Here is a 20,762-nt window from a genome sequence, read left to right as displayed (position 1 = left end):
GCTATAGAACATGTAGGACAGCTATAAAACATGTAGGACAGCTATAGAACATGTAGGACAGCTATAAAACATGTAGGACAGCTATAGAACATGTAGGACAGCTATAAAACATGTAGGACAGCTATGGAACATGTAGGACAGCTATAAAACATGTAGGACAGCTATGGAACATAAAGGACAGCTATAAAACATGTAGGACAGCTATGGAACATGTAGGACAGCTATGGAACATGTAGGACAACTATAGAACATGTAGGACAACTATAGAACATGTAGGACAGCTATAGAACATGTAGGACAGCTATGGGTCATAAGAAGAAAGAATATTTATATTAAGTATGAAAATTAATTTGCTGTGTGTCAATAATGAAATCTATAAATGCTTTAGATTTACACCCAGAGTGAAGGGAAACAACAACATAGTGTTAAAAGAACACTTTAACAAACACTTTCATATAAGCTGTCAATGTGAGGCAGGGTCTGAGGTTCACGTCTTAGAGGGGATTTTTAAACGGCAGCCTTCCTGGACAGGCCGTGACTACAGAGGTATTTATATTTCTATTCACTGACACAGAACACAGCCCTGTAGGTAATAAATAAAGATCACCACCTTCTACTGAACACCCGTGTCTCTGTCAGGTTTCTAACGACAAGGACGGAGCAAAGAGACCGATACAGATCTAGAATAAACCTTCAGATGGAAGTCTCTTCATCTTCTACCACAGTCAGGAGGCGACTAACTTAGTGGATAGCTTCACTCATAGTGCAGAAGTGTTTTAACATGAAAAACAAGAAGAATTCACCAGAAACCGTCTACAGAGTCTAACTACCCCTGGTGGATCCACTGTTAGATAACCCATTTTACTGAGTGGAGTTAAATTAACTGTGAGTAGTTTAACCCTGAGAATTCAACACTTCTGAGAGCTTCTCTTACTAAAATAAAATGTCTCCAACAGTTCTCTGTCTGGTCCTTGCTCCTGTTAGAATGACTTTAGGGGTACTGAGGTTTAGGGGGGTCCAGTACTCCTTAAAGGGCCTATGATTGCCTAGAGTCCTGCACACAGACTGCTTCAGTTGTTTGGCAGTAGTTCGTCATAGTTTAACCCTTAGAGGTCCACTGGCTATTTTGCCATTTTGTTAAAATTCTTTTGACAAAATAATCCACTCAGAAAAAGGAAAGCCTGCTCATCTTTGGTATAATCTTTTCAGCACTACCCCAACTTTATAAAATAAAACTAGATTCTTTTTAGTTTAATTTACTTGTTTTAGATAATGGGCCTCCAAAAAACACAACTCACAAAAATGGATGTTTAAAAATTATTTAAAATAATATATTGTCATTTTAAAAGGAAATTACAATATGGTAAAAATATGAAAATATACCAGTGCCAGTCCTGTATAGTATGGTCCCCTGTCCCCTATGTGTAACCTTAATTTATATCAAATTAAAATGATCATATTTCCTGTTTTACTTGCTCTGTAGACATCAAACAAAAACTGAAAGAAAGCTTAAAGACCACGCTTTTCACACGAAGTGGTTGCAGTGCAAAATGTGGTTTTGTTTTTCATGCTGTCATGGAACCGAAGTAGCGCATGATGAAATCACACCAGCATGATTGTGGACCCCTAAGAGTTAATAAAAATGACATTACAGGAGGATCAAATCTTCCTTAATTCTCTGATCAGAAGTGACAGGAAGTTCATGATCTTTTAGTTTAACCTAAAGAGAGAGAGAGAGAGAGAGAAAGAGAGAGAGAGAGAGAGAGAGAGAGCGCTGTGTAAATTGCACAAGTGTGTTGGCAACATTTAGAAAAGTGGGTGGAACTGTGAGGAACAACAACCATGGTCAAAGTCCTTTATATCAATTCTCTTCCTCGTTCCGATGCTGCTTTGACCGCCAGGTCGACACACCTGAATGCATCAGTGCTGGAGTGTGATTGGCCGATTAGATTTTTGTGTCAAAGGGCAGTTGAACAGGTGTACCTAATAAAGTGGTCATTGAGTGTAGACAGGTGCATCTCAGTAAATGAGAAAATCATCAAAGGTTGATTTATTTCAGGTGTTTATTTCTTGAAATGTTGATGATTATGGCGTACAGCACAGGTGTCAAACTCTTGGCCCGGGGGCCATACCCGGCCCAAAAGATCAGATCAGTATGAGGTCTGCAGGTTTCCTTTCAGTTTAAGTTGTTAAGCCATAAAAATCTGAGAGTAAAGAGCAAGAAAGATTTCATAAAAAATCAAAAATGTGGGAAAATAAATTAATTTGTGTTTTTAATTCATATTTTCAATTTTGCATCTCAAGATTATGACTCAAACTTATGATTTTGACTTTTCATTTCATACTTTGACCTTTTCAACTCATAATTATATATATATATATATGTCACATTTTTATCTTTTAGATTCCCAGTTCTACATTTTAAGTCATATTTTGATCTTTTCAACTCCTTACTTTGGCTTTTAATCCCATATTTTGACTTTTAAACTTGTAATTTCAATTTTTTTCTCATGTTTTGACATTTTAAATGACTAATTTTTACTTTTTATATGATATTTTGACCTTTTACACTCCCAATTTTGAATTTAAATCATATTTTTAACTTTTTAAGTTATCATTTTGAATTCTAGCTCATATTTTGTCTTTTTCAACTCCTAATTTTTGGCTTTTTAATCCCAGATTTTTTTCCAATCAGACTCACAATTTAAAATTTTAAGTCATATTTTGACTTTTAAACTCATGATTAATAAATTTGATCTCATATTTTCACCTTTCAAACTTGTGATTTCAACTTTCTCCTCATATATATGCTCTTTTAAAACATTATTTTTCTATTTTTAATATCTTGTTCTGAGCTTTTGAACTAATAAGTTTGAATTTTTATCTCAGATTTGAGCGTACAGATAATGAAAACCCAAAATTCAGTGTCTTTGACCTTACCCTCCACAAGGAAGGTAAGGTCAAAGGTCATTGCTAAAGAAGCTTCACAAGGAGTGGACTGAGGCTGGAGTCAGTGACTCAGAGCCACTACACAGACGGACCCAGGACATGGACTACAACTGTCCCAGTCCTTATGTCAAACCACCCTGGAACCAGAGACAGCGTCAGTCTTACCTGGGCTAAGGACAAAGAAGACTGGACTGTTGTGGTCTCAGTGGTCAAGGTCCCAGAGTCTGGAGGAAGAGAGGAGAGGACCAGAATCCAGGTGTCCTGAGGTCCCGTGTGAAGTTTCTACAGTCAATGATGGTTTGTGGAGCCATGGCTGGTGTTGGTCCACTGTGTTTTATCAGGTCAAAGGTCAGTGCAGCCATGTACCAGGAAGTTCTAGAGACCTTCATGCTTCCTTCTGCTGACCATCTTTATGGAGATGCTGATTTCATTTTCCAGCAGGACTTGGCTCCTGCCCACACTGACAAAGGTACCAACACCTGGTTTAGGACCACGGTATCCCTGTAAACTGGCCAGACCTAAACCCCATAGAGGATCTACGGCAGGGGTGTCCAGACTTTTCCACTGAGGGCCACATACAGAAATCTATAAGGATGGTGGGGCCACTTTCATGTTCCTCACCCTGAGGAGATTTAAACCAGTAAAACCAAACTAATGTAGGTTAAGATATGAAAAGTCACTGAGTAGGCCTAAATGTCAAACTAACTGCTGACAAGGCAAATAGACAATCATTTTTAAGCCAATCAGATTTCAGAGGGCCCTGTTTGGCCCCGGCTACCACTGGCTCCGCCCCTGAAATGTTACTGGTTCTATTTGTTGCTGTAATCTATCACAAAGTTATAAAGATTGCTAATTTGTTAACTATATTTACAGTTTTGTCCCAATTTAGTCATTAAAAAACACATAAATAAATGTTGTCAAAATATTTGTTTACCAAATGAACATTGTTGCACGGCCTTGTGCTGAAACTACCAAGTTCAAGCCCAATGCTAATGTTCAAATGTGAGCCATGTTTAATTTTATAACAAGAATTTGCCAAGAGCCAATCAAAAAAAGGACAGCATTTGGCCCCCGGGCCCAACAACGCTGAAGAGCTGAAGGCCATGATCAGAGCAACCTGGACTTCAGAACACCTCAGCAGTGCCACGGGCTGATCGCCTCACTGCCATGCTGCAGTGCTGCAGTAATTCATTCAAAAGGAGGCCAGACCAAGCACTGAGAGCTGGACATGTTCATACTTTCAGTAGTCCAGCATTTCTGTGTTAAAAATCATTTTTATTTCTTGAAGTCATATTCTAATCTTCTGAGAAACTGAATTCTGGGTTTTCATCAGCTGTACGCCACAATCATCATAGGATGAACCATGACACTGGGAGCAAGCTCTTGTTCAGATAATATGAGGATGTCTGTTTAGAGTGGAGTTAAACAAACCAAGAGAACAAACCAAGCCTGACCCGGTTTAAATGTAATAACGGTAATAACAGCTCTATAACTGAATAATAATGATCTTTATTTCCGCTCTAAAGTTTAAATGTAATAACGGTAATAACAGCTCTATAACTGAATAATAATGATCTTTATTTCCGCTCTAAAGTTTAAATGTAATAACGGTAATAACAGCTCTATAACTGAATAATAATGATCTTTATTTCGCTCTAAAGTTTAAATGTAATAACGGTAATAACAGCTCTATAACTGAATAATAATGATCTTTATTTCCGCTCTAAAGTTTAAATGTAATAACGGTAATAACAGCTCTATAACTGAATAATAATGATCTTTATTTCCGCTCTAAAGTTTAAATGTAATAACGGTAATAACAGCTCTATAACTGAATAATAATGATCTTTATTTCCGCTCTAAAGTTTAAATGTAATAACGGTAATAACAGCTCTATAACTGAATAATAATGATCTTTATTTCCGCTCTAAAGTTTAAATGTAATAACGGTAATAACAGCTCTATAACTGAATAATAATGATCTTTATTTCCGCTCTAAAGTTTAAATGTAATAACGGTAATAACAGCTCTATAACTGAATAATAATGATCTTTATTTCCGCTCTAAAGTTTAAATGTAATAACTGTAATAACAGCTCTATAACTGAATAATAATGATCTTTATTTCCGCTCTAAAGTTTAAATGTAATAACGGTAATAACAGCTCTATAACTGAATAATAATGATCTTTATTTCCGCTCTAAAGTTTAAATGTAATAACGGTAATAACAGCTCTATAACTGAATAATAATGATCTTTATTTCCGCTCTAAAGTTTAAATGTAATAACGGTAATAACAGCTCTATAACTGAATAATAATGATCTTTATTTCCGCTCTAAAGTTTAAATGTAATAACGGTAATAACAGCTCTATAACTGAATAATAATGATCTTTATTTCCACTCTAAAGTTTAAATGTAATAACGGTAATAACAGCTCTATAACTGAATAATAATGATCTTTATTTCCGCTCTAAAGTTTAAATGTAATAACGGTAATAACAGCTCTATAACTGAATAATAATGATCTTTATTTCCGCTCTAAAGTTTAAATGTAATAACGGTAATAACAGCTCTATAACTGAATAATAATGATCTTTATTTCCGCTCTAAAGTTTAAATGTAATAACGTTAGTAACAGCTCTATAACTGAATAATAATGATCTTTATTTCCGCTCTAAAGTTTAAATGTAATAACGGTAATAACAGCTCTATAACTGAATAATAATGATCTTTATTTCGCCTGAAGTTTAAATGTAATAACGGTAATAACAGCTCTATAACTGAATAATAATGATCTTTATTTCCGCTCTAAAGTTTAAATGTAATAACGGTAATAACAGCTCTATAACTGAATAATAATGATCTTTATTTCCGCTCTAAAGTTTAAATGTAATAACGTTAGTAACAGCTCTATAACTGAATAATAATGATCTTTATTTCCGCTCTAAAGTTTAAATGTAATAACGGTAATAACAGCTCTATAACTGAATAATAATGATCTTTATTTCCACTCTAAAGTTTAAATGTAATAACGGTAATAACAGCTCTATAACTGAATAATAATGATCTTTATTTCCGCTCTAAAGTTTAAATGTAATAACGGTAATAACAGCTCTATAACTGAATAATAATGATCTTTATTTCCGCTCTAAAGTTTAAATGTAATAACGTTAATAACAGCTCTATAACTGAATAATAATGATCTTTATTTCCGCTCTAAAGTTTAAATGTAATAACGGTAATAACAGCTCTATAACTGAATAATAATGATCTTTATTTCCGCTCTAAAGTTTAAATGTAATAACGGTAATAACAGCTCTATAACTGAATAATAATGATCTTTATTTCCGCTCTGAAGTTTATTTTCACTCTCCTGTCAGGTCAAAGGTCAAACAGCCTCCTCCAGTCCTGACCAACACTTCCTGAATGAACAGACTTGGTCTCCCCTCCCCCCCCTCGTTTCCTCTGCAGGACAAAGCGGCCACGCTGCTGAGGACGGACCCGGACCCGGAGAGGGTCTGAGGGTCCTGTAGTCCTGTTGGATCCTGGAGCTCCGTGTCTCCGTGTGTGTGTGTGTGTAATAAAATGTGTGTAACTCTATAAATAATAAATAAAGGTCGGTGTTTCCGTGTTTCGGTTCAGGAGTGTGTGTTTCTCTGTGTGTATTTTGTGTGTTTTGTGTATTTCCTCTTTCTAACTTCTTCTTCTTCTCCGATTCTCGGAGCTGATTTCTTCCTCAGATCAATAAAGTTTCTCTCTCTCCCTACACACACTGATCAGACCCCCCACTATCGATCAATGATCGGTTTCTGATCGGTAATCCGGATCAGGACTCTGGAGCAGTCTCAAACATCTGTCCTAACGGACCAGACCCAGACTCCCCCTCTCTGTGTCTCTGGTCCGTCCTAATCGAACTCCCTGATCGGTCATTCTAATAGATACCGTCATTATCGATCAGAACAGTCGCCGTGCACGCGCAGCTCGCACCCGGTCTTTGTTTTTTCCCGGTAAACTCACCTTTAGAGTGATTTCCTTCATCCTGTCCTGTCTCCTGCTCTCCAGCAGCCGGGACATCCCCTCTGAAGAAACCAACACACCCTGATCGATCCGCTATGATCGATCCGCTCTACCCGATCACCTCTGATCAATCACGTGGTTCTGATCACCTGGATCTATCTAGTCCTCTTTCAGGGTCCCTTTGAGTTTGGTTCAGGTCCCGAAGCTGCCCGCAGTCTGAGCATGGGGGCGTGGCTTCTTTTTGATTGACAGCTCCACTCTCTACTTCTGACCAATTAGAACTCGGCGCGCTGCTGAAGGGACAAGCCAATCACGGCCCGGTACGCTCCTGAAGCCCCGCCCCGTGGCATCTGTCAGGGACACCAGGGAGCGTTCGTTTCTTACACCGATACAAAGACGCGGGCGGGGCGGGTGGGGTCAGTCTCTATGACAACGTGTCAGTGTGTCACGTGACAACTGGCAGTCAATCACAGCGTCGGAAGAGATCATGTGACTTTTTAACCAATACGGTCACGACAGGACCGTAAGCCCTGCCCTTCCCTGCAGCCCGGTACAACACTCCCCTGTATGACGTGGAAGCACCGGACCCCGCCCCCCCGGGGGGATCAGGTGACATAAACGAACGGACACCATAATGTTCAAATATTCAAGCTGGGACAAAAAATTAAATACGATAACGAAACCACCATAAAACACAATTTAATAAAGATTTATTCAATCTGAGACAAAAAAGAATAAATATATAAAATACATAAATATATAAATACATTTAAGATTAGGAAACCATCATAAAACACAATCTAATAAGGATTTATTCAGTCTGAGAGAGTAGATACTCTTTCATTCTATTTTATTTCGTTCTGTTTATTTCATACTAATAAATTTTATTTTGTTTGAATTTCCTGTATGTTATATTATTCTGTTTGACTTCATTTTTTAAACACAATTCTGTTTTATGTTATTCTATTTAATTTTAGTCTGTCTCTGAGACAATATTCTATTAAATGTAGTAAAAAGAAAAAGAAAAGGAAAGGATAGACCATTCAAATTTAAACTTTCAAAATAAAACCATATCATTAGAGACACAAGCAAACTAACAGTGTAAAAACAGTAAACTTCACCTTATGTTGTGATTGTTGACTGTCTTTACTAAATCAGTTGTGATATTAATGACAGTATATTACATATTAAAGACATTATATTCTGCATTAAAGACACTTAATTCTTGTATTAAATTTTGCAGCAAGCTGTCCATGATCATTAAACGAGTCACCATTCTCTCGTTGCTCTTCCATAACTTATCCAGGTGGATGCTGTCACCTGTGAGTATCTGTAGCTGATCAGATGGAGAGGAAGAGGAGAAGAGGGAGGAGTGCTGTTACATCCCTAATGTTCATGTATTTAGAAGATTTCAGACAATAACGGAGAATCTAGACTGTCTCTACAAACAAGCTTCTATCTAAGAACATGTGAAACTATTGTTTAGATTTAACGACAGGGAGTTTCTTCGTCCTTTAGCTCTCAAACAGTGTCTGAGATCAGCTTAAAGTACTGAGACTTTACTTTACTCTCAAAATTAAGACTTTGGTCTCGAGACTGTATTTCCTCTTTATTCTCGAAGTTCCCCGCATAATTTGTTCCTTCGTTTGGCCCTAATCCTCTACCGTAACCACCTGTAGTTTACCTGAGTGAATCGTTCCTGTGCTCAGAGGATTTTAGCCCACTCAGCACTTTTCCTTTAAAAAAGAACTTTGCCTTTAATTCACCTGACGTGACCACACCTGGGCCGAACTTCCGGCGGACTCACAACAACAACAGAGAAGAAGAACTCGAGAGGAAGAGGAGGAAGAAGAGGAAAGAATCAGAATTAAAGTACAAAAGATATAAAACAGAGAGAGAGAGAGAGAGAGAGAGAGAGAGAGAGAGGAAGGACAGGTGAGAGAGGACAGGTGAGAGAGCACAGGTAAGACTCGGTCTTTGCTTTGTGTGTAGCCGTTAGCATGTTAGCCCAGCCAAGAGACGTCAGTTGTTTTAATTATTGATTGATTTATTGATCGTTGTATCAATGATTGATAGCTGACGTATTTGTGTGGAATGATCAGTACTGACTAATCGATCACTAATCAAAGATTCTGGTTTGGTGGGGCTCAGGTTAACGTAAAAAACGAACATCAGAGCCGCCATGTTTAAGAAGTGACGTCACTAATAACGATGTTGAAAAAGTCAGACTTTTGCATTAATTCTTCACTCTGATAATTAATATTAGTTTTAATTGTTCATATTTTTATTTTTTCTACGGAACAGACAGAACTAACTCAAAATGATCGCATATAAAAATTCCTATAATGAAGTAATGCTGTTAACGTTAATTTCTAAATGTTTTAAAACCTTTTATAAACCAGCTGATTTTTACAGCTGATATAGACCGATATTTACAGCTGATATAGACCGATATTTACAGCTGATATAGGCTGATATTTACAGCTGATATAGACCGATATTTACAGCTGATATAGGCTGATATTTACAGCTGATATAGACCGATATTTACAGCTGATATAGGCTGATATTTACAGCTGATATAGACCGATATTTACAGCTGATATAGGCTGATATTTACAGCTGATATAGACCGATATTTACAGCTCATATAGGCTGATATTTACAGCTGATATAGACCGATATTTACAGCTGATATAGGCTGATATTTACAGCTGATATAGACTGATATTAACAGCTGATATAGACTGATATTAACAGCTGATATAGACTGATATAGACTGATGATATAGACTGATATTTACAGCTGATATAGACTGATAAATACAGCTGATATAGACTGATATTTACAGCTGATATAGGCTGATATTTACAGCTGATATAGACTGATATTTACAGCTGATATAGACTGATATTTACAGCTGATATAGGCTGATATTTACAGCTGATATAGGCTGATATTTACAGCTGATATAGACTGATATTTACAGCTGATATAGACCGATATTTACAGCTGATATAGACTGATAAATACAGCTGATATAGACTGATAAATACAGCTGATATAGACTGATATTTACAGCTGATATAGACCGATATTTACAGCTGATATAGACTGATAAATACAGCTGATATAGACTGATATTTACAGCTGATATAGACCGATATTTACAGCTGATATAGACTGATATTAACAGCAGATATAGACTGATATTTACAGCAGATATAGACTGATATTTACAGCTGATATAGACTGATATTTACAGCTGATATAGACTGATAAATACAGCTGATAGAGACCTATATTTACAGCTGATATAGACTGTTATTAACAGCTGATATAGACTGATAAATACAGCTGATATAGACTGATATTTACAGCTGATATAGACTGATAAATACAGCTGATATAGACTGATATTTACAGCTGATATAGACTGATAAATACAGCTGATATAGACTGATATTTACAGCTGATATAGACTGATATTTACAGCTGATATAGACTGATAAATACAGCTGATATAGACCTATATTTACAGCTGATATAGGCTGATATTAACAGCTGATATAGACTGATATAGACTGATATTAACAGCTGATATAGGCTGATATTAACAGCTGATATAGACTGATATAGACTGATATTAACAGCTGATATAGGCTGATATTAACAGCTGATATAGACTGATATTAACAGCTGATATAGGCTGATATTAACAGCTGATATAGACTGATATAGACTGATATTAACAGCTGATATAGACTGATATTAACAGCTGATATAGACTGATATTAACAGCTGATATAGGCTGATATTTACAGCTGATATAGACTGATATTAACAGCTGATATAGGCTGATATTTACAGCTGATATAGGCTGATATTAACAGCTGATATAGACTGATAAAAACAGCTGATATAGACTGTTATTAACAGCTGATATAGGCTGATATTTACAGCTGATATAGGCTGATATTAACAGCTGATATAGACTGATAAATACAGCTGATATAGACTGTTATTAACAGCTGATATAGGCTGATATTTACAGCTGATATAGGCTGATATTAACAGCTGATATAGACTGATATTTACAGCTGATATAGACTGTTATTAACAGCTGATATAGACTAATACAGTTAAAATGATCATTTAGCAGATTTCTGATGTCAGACTGTTTCTGCTCTTTCTTTTTGAATATTTTTTTCTGTAACTGTAAATAAAAGGCTCATTGTTTCAACAGCATAATGATCAATTCTGATATGATTCTAGTGAAAATGAAACCATATTTAAACCACTGAGATAGTGAAAATTGTTCTCTCCATACCAAACCATAAAGACTTTCATATCTTTTTTATATTACTAAATTTTAATATTTCAAAGTTCAATGCTGTAATAACATCTCTTACAGTCAAACTGTAACAACTTTCATATCTTTTCTCTGTATTTTGTTCCCTCTTGTTGGTGTTTTTCCACATCAGATCATCATGTCTCTGCTGGTGGACGTCCAGGATCCAGCAGGAAGTCTGAAGAAGGAGGACGGCATGGGGCTGGAGGATGGCATGGAGTCTGGCGTGGAGTCTGGTGCGATGGAGCCTAGCACCATGGAGCCCAGCACCATGCCGTGGCCCGACCACAGAAAGATGGGTAAAGGTGACAGGCTGAGCATTAAGTCGGACGCCTCACTCCGTGAGGCGGTCAGCTGGACGGAGAGTGAGAGAGAGCTGATGGTGGAGAGAGAGGAGAAGGTGGGGAATGGTGGTGGGGGTAAAGAGGAAGGGGCGGGGTCTAGAGCACACCTGGAGGATGAGGAGGAGGAGCCTTCAGAAAACCACCTGCCAGAGAAAGCGGCTCAAGTGTTCAACCCTGCAGTGACGGTCCTCAACTCGCCATCCTCACCGCGAGAGAGCGAGGCTTTCTGGGAGATGGGGTCAGAGAAGAGCCCCTTCATTTCTCCCCGAGGAGACCCCAATGACTTCGACAACCATGGCTACCTGTACGAGTGGAGCGAGGAAAGGCCCCCTGGAAAATGTAGGCACACCTGTCTCACCTGTGTACACCCTCTATATCATCAATCAATCGATCAGTTAATCAAATATTTGATTTAAATGTTTATGGTGTAATAGTTTGAATGACTTCTCACCTGGATATTACCTGTCTCTCAGGTGGGTGTGGCCAAGGCTGTTCCAGCAGGGATACCTTGAAAATTGGCGTGTCTCTGATGACATCAGCACTCTTTTTTCCCCTCCTGGTATGGGGCGGTTACGTCTTCCTGCCCTTTGATGCCCCCCTGCTCGACGGCGCCCCCCTCAGGCTGGTCTACACGCTCAGGTGTTCTGTCTTCGCCGCCGTCCCCATAGTCCTCGGTGAGACACCAACCAGGAGAATGCCACAGCTGTTTCCATGACAACCATCTCACCTTTCCTTCTGCCCCTTCAGGTTGGCTTGTCCTCGGGATCAGCCGCCTCAGGTCTGCTGCGCTTGGTCCTTTCTATGACAGTGAGGAGAAGGAGGCAGGGTTTCAGGAGGTCACTGTCCATCGGCGGTTTATTTCTGACTCTGCCTCCTTGTTCCTCATCTACTTCGTGCAGCTGGTTGTCATGGCGATGTATCTGAGCCAGGAGCAGCTTAAGCTGGTTCCCCTGCTGACCGTGGTCTTCGCTCTTGGACGGTGAGATAGAGTCCCCTAGAACAGAGAGGACCAAATTAAGAACAGTTATCAAGGTTTTATTGGGACTTTTATTGTATTTAGTGTTCTTTGGTAGAACCAACATAAGGAATGTCCACGGTCTTTGCTTTAGGACAGGTTCTATAGTGTTCAATAGTACCTTCTAAAGTACTCGGTTCTATAGCACCTTTTCAATTCAATTCAACTTTATGTATATAGCACATTTAAAACAACCACAGTTGACCAAAGTGCTTCACAGTATAAAAGCAAAACATAAAACAAGAATACACCACTATTAAATAGTAAAATTAATAAAAAATGTAAAAAAAATAGAACATTATACAGTAAAAGTAAAAGTTAGAGTAACATCTAAAATCTAAAATCTGTCTGGATAAAATAACCTCATCCTGAATTGAAAGCCAACGAGAATAGATGAGTTTTTAACACTGATTTAAAATGTTCTAGAGTTTGAGCAGATCTCACATGGAGGGGTAGGCTGTTCCACAGTTTTGGGGCAGCTACTGCTAAAGCTCGGTCTCCCCTTGTTTTTAGTCTTGTTTTGGGCTCATCCATGATCAGCTGATTGGCAGACCTCAGAGCTCTGGCTGGGGTGTGAACATGAAGCAGTTCACATAAATATGTTGATGCCAAACCATGAAGAGCTTTATAAGCTAATAGAAGAATCTTAAATTCAATCCTGTAGCGGACAGGAAGCCAATGAAGAGAGAGCAACACCGGGGTAATGTGGTCCCTCTTCTTTGTGCCTGTTCGGAGGCGAGCAGCCGCATTTTGGACCAGCTGCAATCGCTGGACTGAGGAGTGGTCCAAACCCACATATAAAGAGTTACAGTAGTCCAGTCTTGAAGAAATAAAAGCATGAACCAGTCTCTCTGTGTCTTTGAGATGGAGATAGGGCTTTACTTTGGCAATTAGCCTGAGTTGAAAGAAGCTGAACTTTATAATAGAAGAGATCTGCTTATCAAATTTAAAAGTTTAATCAAAATAAACACCAAAACTCTTAACTGAGGAATGCACACTACAAGCCAGCGGTCCTAGGGCGCTCGCTAACTGATCAGGCCGACCAAATACAATAACCTCTGTCTTATTGTCATTTAAATTTAGAAAGTTCATGGTCATCCATGTTTTGACATCTTTAAGACAGTCAAATAGAGGCTGTAGGATCCCCTTATTTCTAAATTTAAGAGACATGTAGATTTGGACATCGTCAGCAAAGCAATGGAAGGAGACATTGTATTTTTTGAAAATGGACCCAAGAGGCAACATATACAACAAAAATAGGATTGGGCCCAACACAGAGCCTTGTGGAACACCACTTGTCAGAGTGGCTTTCTCGGCTGAGGAAAAATCCCTGAGATGAACAGAGAAGGTCCTATCAGTTAGTTATGACTGGAACCACTTCAACGCAGTCCCCTTAACCCCAACACAAGTCTCCAAACGAGCTAACAGGGTCGCGTGGTCAATGGTATCAAAAGCAGCAGTTAAATCCAACAGTACCAGGATAGCAGTGTCTCCTGAGTCTACCGTCAAAGTCAAATCATTAAAAATTCTCAAAAGAGCAGTTTCAGTACTATGACAGGGCTTAAAACCAGACTGAAACTTTTCATACAAATCATGGTGAGTTAAAAAATCCTGTAACTGAGCCAAGACAACTTTCTCCAGGACTTTAGACAAGAAAGGCAGTTTAGATAGGCCTGAAGTTGGAGAGCACTGATGGGTCAAGACTACTGTTTTTTAACAGGGGTTGGACAGCAGCATGTTTAAAGGCAGCTGGGACACAACCAGACACAAGACAGGTATTAATCTGTGCAAGGATAGATGAATCAGCAGTGTCAAAAGCATCCTTTAAAAGATGGGAGGGGATACTATCTGAGGGGCAGTTAGTGGGCCGCACATGATGAATAACCTCAGACAAATCAGACAAAGAAAGCTGGTCTAAAACAGCTGGGCACAGAGAGGGAACAGAGGGGTCAGGGCCTGTGGGTGTGTTGATGGATGATCCTAGGGCAGTTATTTTTTTCAACAAAGAAGTTGAGAAAATTATCACAGAGGGTAGATGAAGGTGTAAGAAGAGCTGAATCACAAGGATTTATAAGAGAGTTAAACACCCTGAAAAGAACCTGTGGCCTGTCACAGTTAAAGGAGACCAGGTTTGAAATAAACATAGTTTTAGCATTTTTTACAGCTCGCTGGTAATCAGAAAAACACTGCTGTAATATTTCATATGACACACGAAGCTTGTTTTTTGATGATAACTGAAGTTTTAGTTGAAAGAACCAACATGTTGACATTTTTAAGGTCTTATAGTGCTTTTGATAGCTAAAATGTTTTTTGGTAGAGCTGTTATTAAACCAACATGTCGAGGGTTTTTAAGGTTCCACATTACCTTTGATAATTGATAACGTCCTTTAGTAGAGCTGTAATAGAACCAGCATGTTCAACGCTTTCAAGGTTCCACAGTAGCTCTGATCATTGATAATGTTCTGTGGTAGAGCCTAGGGGTGCGCGGTATATGCGGTAGATGGTATAAATGGTATAAATTTGGCCTACAGTAGAGATTTGGACTCTACCGAGGCAAAATCACGTGTTTTTTCCTCTCAAAGTCTGACGGCTGTACCGCAACTAAGTCAGTGCGCCGTCTCTGTCAGTCTACCTGGGGCTGTAACACAAGCTAAGTGCTGCTTTAGCTGGTCACAGAGTGCAGCGCTGCAGCTCTTCCTCTTACAACGGCATAAACAACTGTTTAAAAGTCTATTTTAACCTTTGACTTTCTTCTCTAAGTCCACAGTGAGTCAAAGATCCAGGCTGCAATGTTAACTGAGGTCAGAAAAGCTGCTGTAAACTAGCCGTATTCTCCAAACGGCAGCCAAAGCTAAGCTAACTCAATGCTAAACACAATACTTCCGTCAAGCTCTTGAAAATAAAAGTCAGCGGCTGTTATTTTGCTGATATGCTTTTATTGTGAACGCCTTCACAAGGAAAGATGAAATGTGAAACTTAGAGTGCAGTTAGACGGAGGTAAACCTAGAGAGACTTAAAAAAAAAATAAAACATGTTTTCTGTGTTTCTGTACTTAGAGATAAATTGAGTATGCTGTCAAGGGCTTGTTATAAGGGGAGATGGGGGTTAATAACACTTGAATTTGGATTAAAAAGCATTATCTCTTTTTTAATTTTATAATACTGTGATTTAATACCGTTATCATCAAAGGCAAGAAAAATACAGTGATATGATTTTAAGGCCATGATGCCCAGGCCTAGTAGAGCCTTTTGTGCCAACATGTTGAATGTTTTGCAGGCTCTACAGCAGGCCTATTCAATTAGTGGCCCGGGGGCCACATGCGGTCCAGAACCAGCCCCCAAGTGGCCTGTCCTGTGGTCATGCCAGAGATGCAAAGGACAACCTATTTCGCAAGTTTTCATATATTTCTACAGTATTTCAGACCATGAATGCAGCACTCTGCGTAGCCTAGCAACAGTCAACCTACAATGCACTGCGTTGTTATGAAGCTTGGCTAGTGATGCTGACAGCAGTAGTTCTTAAAATACCTAGTAAAAATCATGTCCTTTTCCACTGTAGCTACATCTGTGCAAATTTAGTTTTTCTGCACTTGAAGATATGCCGGGCTGAGATGTGACCAAAATATTATTTACAGAATTTTATTTTATTTTTTCATTCAATTTATGTTATTTTCATTCAAGTGAGGAAAAAAAACATTTCTACTACCTCAGGTTATGTTCAAATACAGCTCTGTTTCTGTGTTTTTATGCACTTTTTCATGTGCTTTTGTCATGTTGCTAAATTTAAAAGGGACAGTCTAAATAAAAAGTGCATATTTTTCATGAAATTGATCTGCATTGGTTTGAACTTTGACAATAACCAGCTGCTTACTGGGCACCGAACATGTCTGGCCCAGCTACATTTCTTGGTTTTAAAATTTGACCCGATTGAATTTGTAATTGAACAGCCCTGCTCTACAGCATGTTCCCACAGAACTCTAACAATTCATTATTTCATTTAGTAGATCCTTTAAAAGAACCAACATAAGGGATACTATTTAGGTTCTACAGAACATTTTATATGAAAAATGCTATATTGTAGAGCTTTTTAAACATAAAGAACATTCAGTAGTGTCAAGGTTATTGTAGTTAACTCAAACCAACTACATAACTAAAACTAAAAGGTAAAAATAATTTTAGTTGATTGAAACTAACTAAAAACTGAGCTTTATGAGAAAAACAAAACTAACTAAAACTAAATTCTGTGCTGAGAAAACTAACTAAAATGAAATAAAATCAGAGACAGCATCTCCTTAGTTTTAGTCTTTGACAGCAGCAGACTGTCTGACATAAACACCAGGGCCCAGAGAGAGTAGAGCTTTTTATAATTGGTATGAAACAGGCGCATCAATTCTTTGATTCCTGGGTGTGTGAAGATTTCACCTCAAACATGGTAAATTTTCACCTGGGTTTGTGGAGACTAGGGACTTACTTTCTTTATTAGTTGTACAACTAATAAAACTAAACTTGCAAAGCAAGGAAGGACTCGCCCGTTTCCTTGTTTCGGTTACTGGCAAAAATCCAAACCGTTTGGGCCGGTTAAAAGTGACAGGTTCCAAAAACCAGCAGGAAGCATGGCAGGATCGCGCCCACTCATAAAAATCCAAACTTAAAACTATTTGGGCCCGGTTAGAAAAAAAATCTAAACTAAACTAAGAAACCAGCAGGAAAAACTCATAAAAACTAAACTTAAACTATTTAAAAAAAATCCAAACTAAACTAAAAAACCAGCAGGAAAAACTCATAAAAACTAAACTTAAACTATTTAAAAAAAATCTAAACTAAACTAAGAAACCAGCAGGAAAAACTCATAAAAACTAAACTTAAACTATTTTTAAAAAAATCTAAACTAAACTAAGAAACCAGCAGGAAAAACTCATAAAAACTAAACTTAAACTATTTAAAAAAAAAATCTAAACTAAACTAAGAAACCAGCAGGAAAAACTCATAAAAACTAAACTTAAACTATTTTTAAAAAAATCCAAATTAAACTAAAAAACCAGCAGGAAAAACTCATAAAAACTAAACTTAAACTATTTAAAAAAAATCTAAACTAAACTAAGAAACCAGCAGGAAAAACTCATAAAAATTAAACTTAAACTACTTTTTAAAAAAAATCTAAACTAAACTAAGAAACCAGCAGGAATAACTAATAAACACTAAACTTAAAGTATTTTTTTTTAAATCTAAACTAAACTAAGAAACCAGCAGGAATAACTAATAAAAACTAAACTTAAACTATTTTTTTAAAATCTAAACTAAACTAAGAAACTAAATAAAAATATAAGCTAATGAAAAATCCCAAACTATTTTATCCTTGAGTAGTATCTACAGGATATTCTCAGATAGTGTTTAAAAATGTTCTTTGGTTGAACATATTATTATTTGACATAAGGAACACCATCAAGGTTCTACAGAGCTGACTGGAGGAACAGTCTTTTGGGTCTATACAAAATCTAACTATTGATAATGTTCTTTGGTAAAACCTTTAGAAAACAACGTGAGGAACATTTTTAAGATTCTCTAGAACCTTTGATAATTTAACTGTTCTTTGGTAGAACTTTTAGAGAGCTGATATCAGGAAAGTTATCAAGGTGATACTCAACCAAAATGAGGAATATTTTTTAGGATCCATAGAACCTCTATTAATTTAGCTTTGATAATTGATAATGATCTTTGGTAGAACCTTAAAATAGATAAAAAATATAAAGCAGGTTCTGTAGGATCTATGGATTTTCAACTAATTATTGTGCTTTGGTAGAAGAAAAGACAGGAGGAGTTTATTTTAGATCTGTAGAACCCTTAGTAATAAATGTTCTTTGGTACAAGAACAGAGATTAACCTTTTTAGGATCTGTAGAAACCCTAACGTTCATTGGCAGAAGTACAGATATGAATTTATTTAGGATCTGTAGGACCCTTAGAAAATAATTTTCTCTAGTAGTACCTGAAATTGAAGAGTTCTTGAGGCAGACTTGAACCATTGATGGTGGACTGATGAGGTTCTGTCTTGTTCCCAGGTTGGTGTACTGGGTAGCTGCAGCATTCGGTAGCAGTGTTCGTGGTTTCGGTTTTGGTCTGTCCTTCCTGCCGAGTGTCGCCATGATGGTCGCCAACATCTACTTCATGTTCTCAGTGGAGGCGGGCGGGTCCATCTTCAGCGTTCCGCCCCCTCCTGAGGAGGTGCTGCCTCCACCTGGCAGACAGAGGTTCTGGGGCTGAGCTGATCAATAATCAATAATCCTCCCTTCAGGGGTGATTAGATCTGTTTTTATGCTCTGAGATAAGATAATCCTTATATGTTCGTATGATTTAAAGGTTCCGGTTTACTTCTGTTCTGTTTACTCTCCAGTCACCACGTCTGTTTTTATACTTTATTTTGTAGTTTTATAATCAACAAGTATTTAAATGCTCTCTTATTTTAATAAAGAAACATAAAACTCACCTCTGTCTCTGTTTTCATATTTTGTTTTGTAGTTTTAAGAGCATTCAGTATTTAAACGTCCTTATTTGGACATTCTTGATATGAAATTTGTTCCAACATATTTTAAGAGTAATATTTACCAAATGTCTCTTCTCTTGACTTGTTCTTAAGAACACTCGAAGGAACTCTGTGCTGATATGCTAAATCAGTATGGTTCTATCAGTAAATAAACAGCACACTTTAAGAACTTTCACCAATCTGACACTGGGTCTCTAAGACAGTGGTTCTCAACCTTTTCAGCCCAGGACCCCAAGAATAAAGGTGCCAGAGACCGGGGACCCCCACCGTACCTGAAGGTGGTTGAACACAGACATGAGCATTCAAGAATCTTGTGCAGACAAGGCCGTCCATAAAGGGGGAAAAAGGGGAGAGCTTTAACCTGAAAAATAACCACTCTTGCCAAAGATAATTATTTATTTATTTGTGTGGTAGACAGCCTTCTTAAAAATGGGATCAAATCCCTTTTGTTAAAAACAGAAATAAAATAGGTTTACAAATGGCTAGAATAGGTTGATAATGTCAAAACATGGTGGAAATTTTTTTTGATAAAATTGCCAAAAAAATTAAGCAAAGATTTGTTAAAGCGGCATAAATGGGCACAAGTAGTGGTAAGGTGAATTAAAAAGTGGCTGAAATGAATTTAAATTGACAAAAATGAGTGGACAATTTGGTGAAATTGGATGAAAAATTGATATAAACTGACAAAAAGAGTTAACTTAGAGAGAGAAATGGGCAAAAATTGGTTAAAGTGGCAAAAATGAGTATATCAAATAGTGAAAAATGGTTGACATGGGTGTCAAATGTAAAAAGTGATTAATCGAGGCAATAACTGGTCAACAGAGGCAACAACAGGTGTAAAGTGGCAAGACTTGGTTTAGAAGCAGTAAAGACAGGCAGAGAGAAGTGTTGGAAAGGGTTTGAAATTGGAAAAAATGGGGTTAAAGTGGCAAAAATGAGTCAAAATTGGCAAAATCAGTGGGGAAAAGGGATAAAAATGGGTTAAAATTTAGCTAAATTGGTGTAAAGTGGCAACGGTGTAATTTTATTATTAGTTTTTTAGGGCATCTCGCGATCCCTATGGGGGTCCCAACCCCAACACTGAGAACCACTGCTCTAAGAAACAGATTTAAGAAACGATACCAGTGAAGGGGTGTTTTGTTGATTTTAGTCTTCATGAATTCAGCTCCATCTAGTGGAGATCAGATTACAGGGCAGAAATTCTGAGTTATCATTTTGGTTTGTCCATTCTGGGCCTCAGTCAAAACACTGAAGATCAATCTGATTGGATGATTTGAATGTGCCATGACAATCAGGGGAGTAGCACTCTCTCCTCCCAGTAGGAAGGTTCCTGGTTCTGATCCTGGTCAGGGTCTCTCTGTATCAAGCTCTATGTTCTCTTGCATGCGTGGATTCTCTCTCCTCCTACCACCAAAAGCATGCTCGTTAGGTTAATTAGTAACTCTTAAGTTGCCCGTAGGCGTGAGTGTGCCTGGCTGTATGTCAGATGGATGATGATGATGATAGATGGTTGGATATCATTAATTATCTGTTTAGACTCATTAA

General features: G+C 37.6%; 2 protein-coding genes across 3 annotated transcripts in view; one reads left to right on the top strand and one right to left on the bottom strand.

Moving 5' to 3' along the window:
• Positions 1-7,177, bottom strand: part of LOC121513936 (rho guanine nucleotide exchange factor 2-like) — a 42,950-nt gene extending 35,773 nt beyond the window's left edge. Inside the window, exon 1 of the mRNA XM_041793966.1 lies at positions 6,968-7,177. Within this exon, the coding sequence (XP_041649900.1) occupies positions 6,968-7,024 (57 nt within the window). The 5' untranslated portion in view covers positions 7,025-7,177. The remainder of the gene's footprint in view (positions 1-6,967) is intronic.
• Positions 7,178-8,706: 1,529 nt separating this feature from the next.
• On the top strand, positions 8,707-19,159 carry LOC121513871 (transmembrane protein 79-like). Of its 2 annotated transcripts, none has more exons than XM_041793882.1 (5): positions 8,707-8,916; positions 11,453-12,002; positions 12,137-12,337; positions 12,411-12,642; positions 18,736-19,159. In XM_041793882.1, the coding sequence occupies exons 2-5, from the start codon at positions 11,459-11,461 to the stop codon at positions 18,935-18,937; spliced, it is 1,179 nt and encodes a 392-aa protein (XP_041649816.1). In that variant the 5' UTR covers positions 8,707-8,916; positions 11,453-11,458; the 3' UTR covers positions 18,938-19,159. The 2 variants fall into 2 exon arrangements, with proteins under 2 accessions (XP_041649816.1, XP_041649815.1); XM_041793881.1 differs by having other exon boundaries at positions 8,709-8,930.
• The last annotated feature ends 1,603 nt before the right edge of the window (positions 19,160-20,762 follow it).

Source organism: Cheilinus undulatus, linkage group 8, assembly GCF_018320785.1.
Source record: "Cheilinus undulatus linkage group 8, ASM1832078v1, whole genome shotgun sequence".
Classification (NCBI taxonomy): domain Eukaryota; kingdom Metazoa; phylum Chordata; class Actinopteri; order Labriformes; family Labridae; genus Cheilinus; species Cheilinus undulatus.
Note: the sequence above shows the minus strand (reverse complement) of the source record. Positions and strands in the feature narration are given on the sequence as shown.

Excerpts from the sequence above, each read along its gene's own strand:
- LOC121513871 (XM_041793882.1), top strand. The coding sequence starts at position 11,459 with ATGTCTCTGCTGGTGGACGTCCAGGATCCAGCAGGAAGTCTGAAGAAG. Across the intron at positions 12,338-12,410 it reads CGCCGTCCCCATAGTCCTCG|GTTGGCTTGTCCTCGGGATC; the intron begins GTGAGACACCAA and ends CTGCCCCTTCAG. Across the intron at positions 12,643-18,735 it reads GTGGTCTTCGCTCTTGGACG|GTTGGTGTACTGGGTAGCTG; the intron begins GTGAGATAGAGT and ends TCTTGTTCCCAG.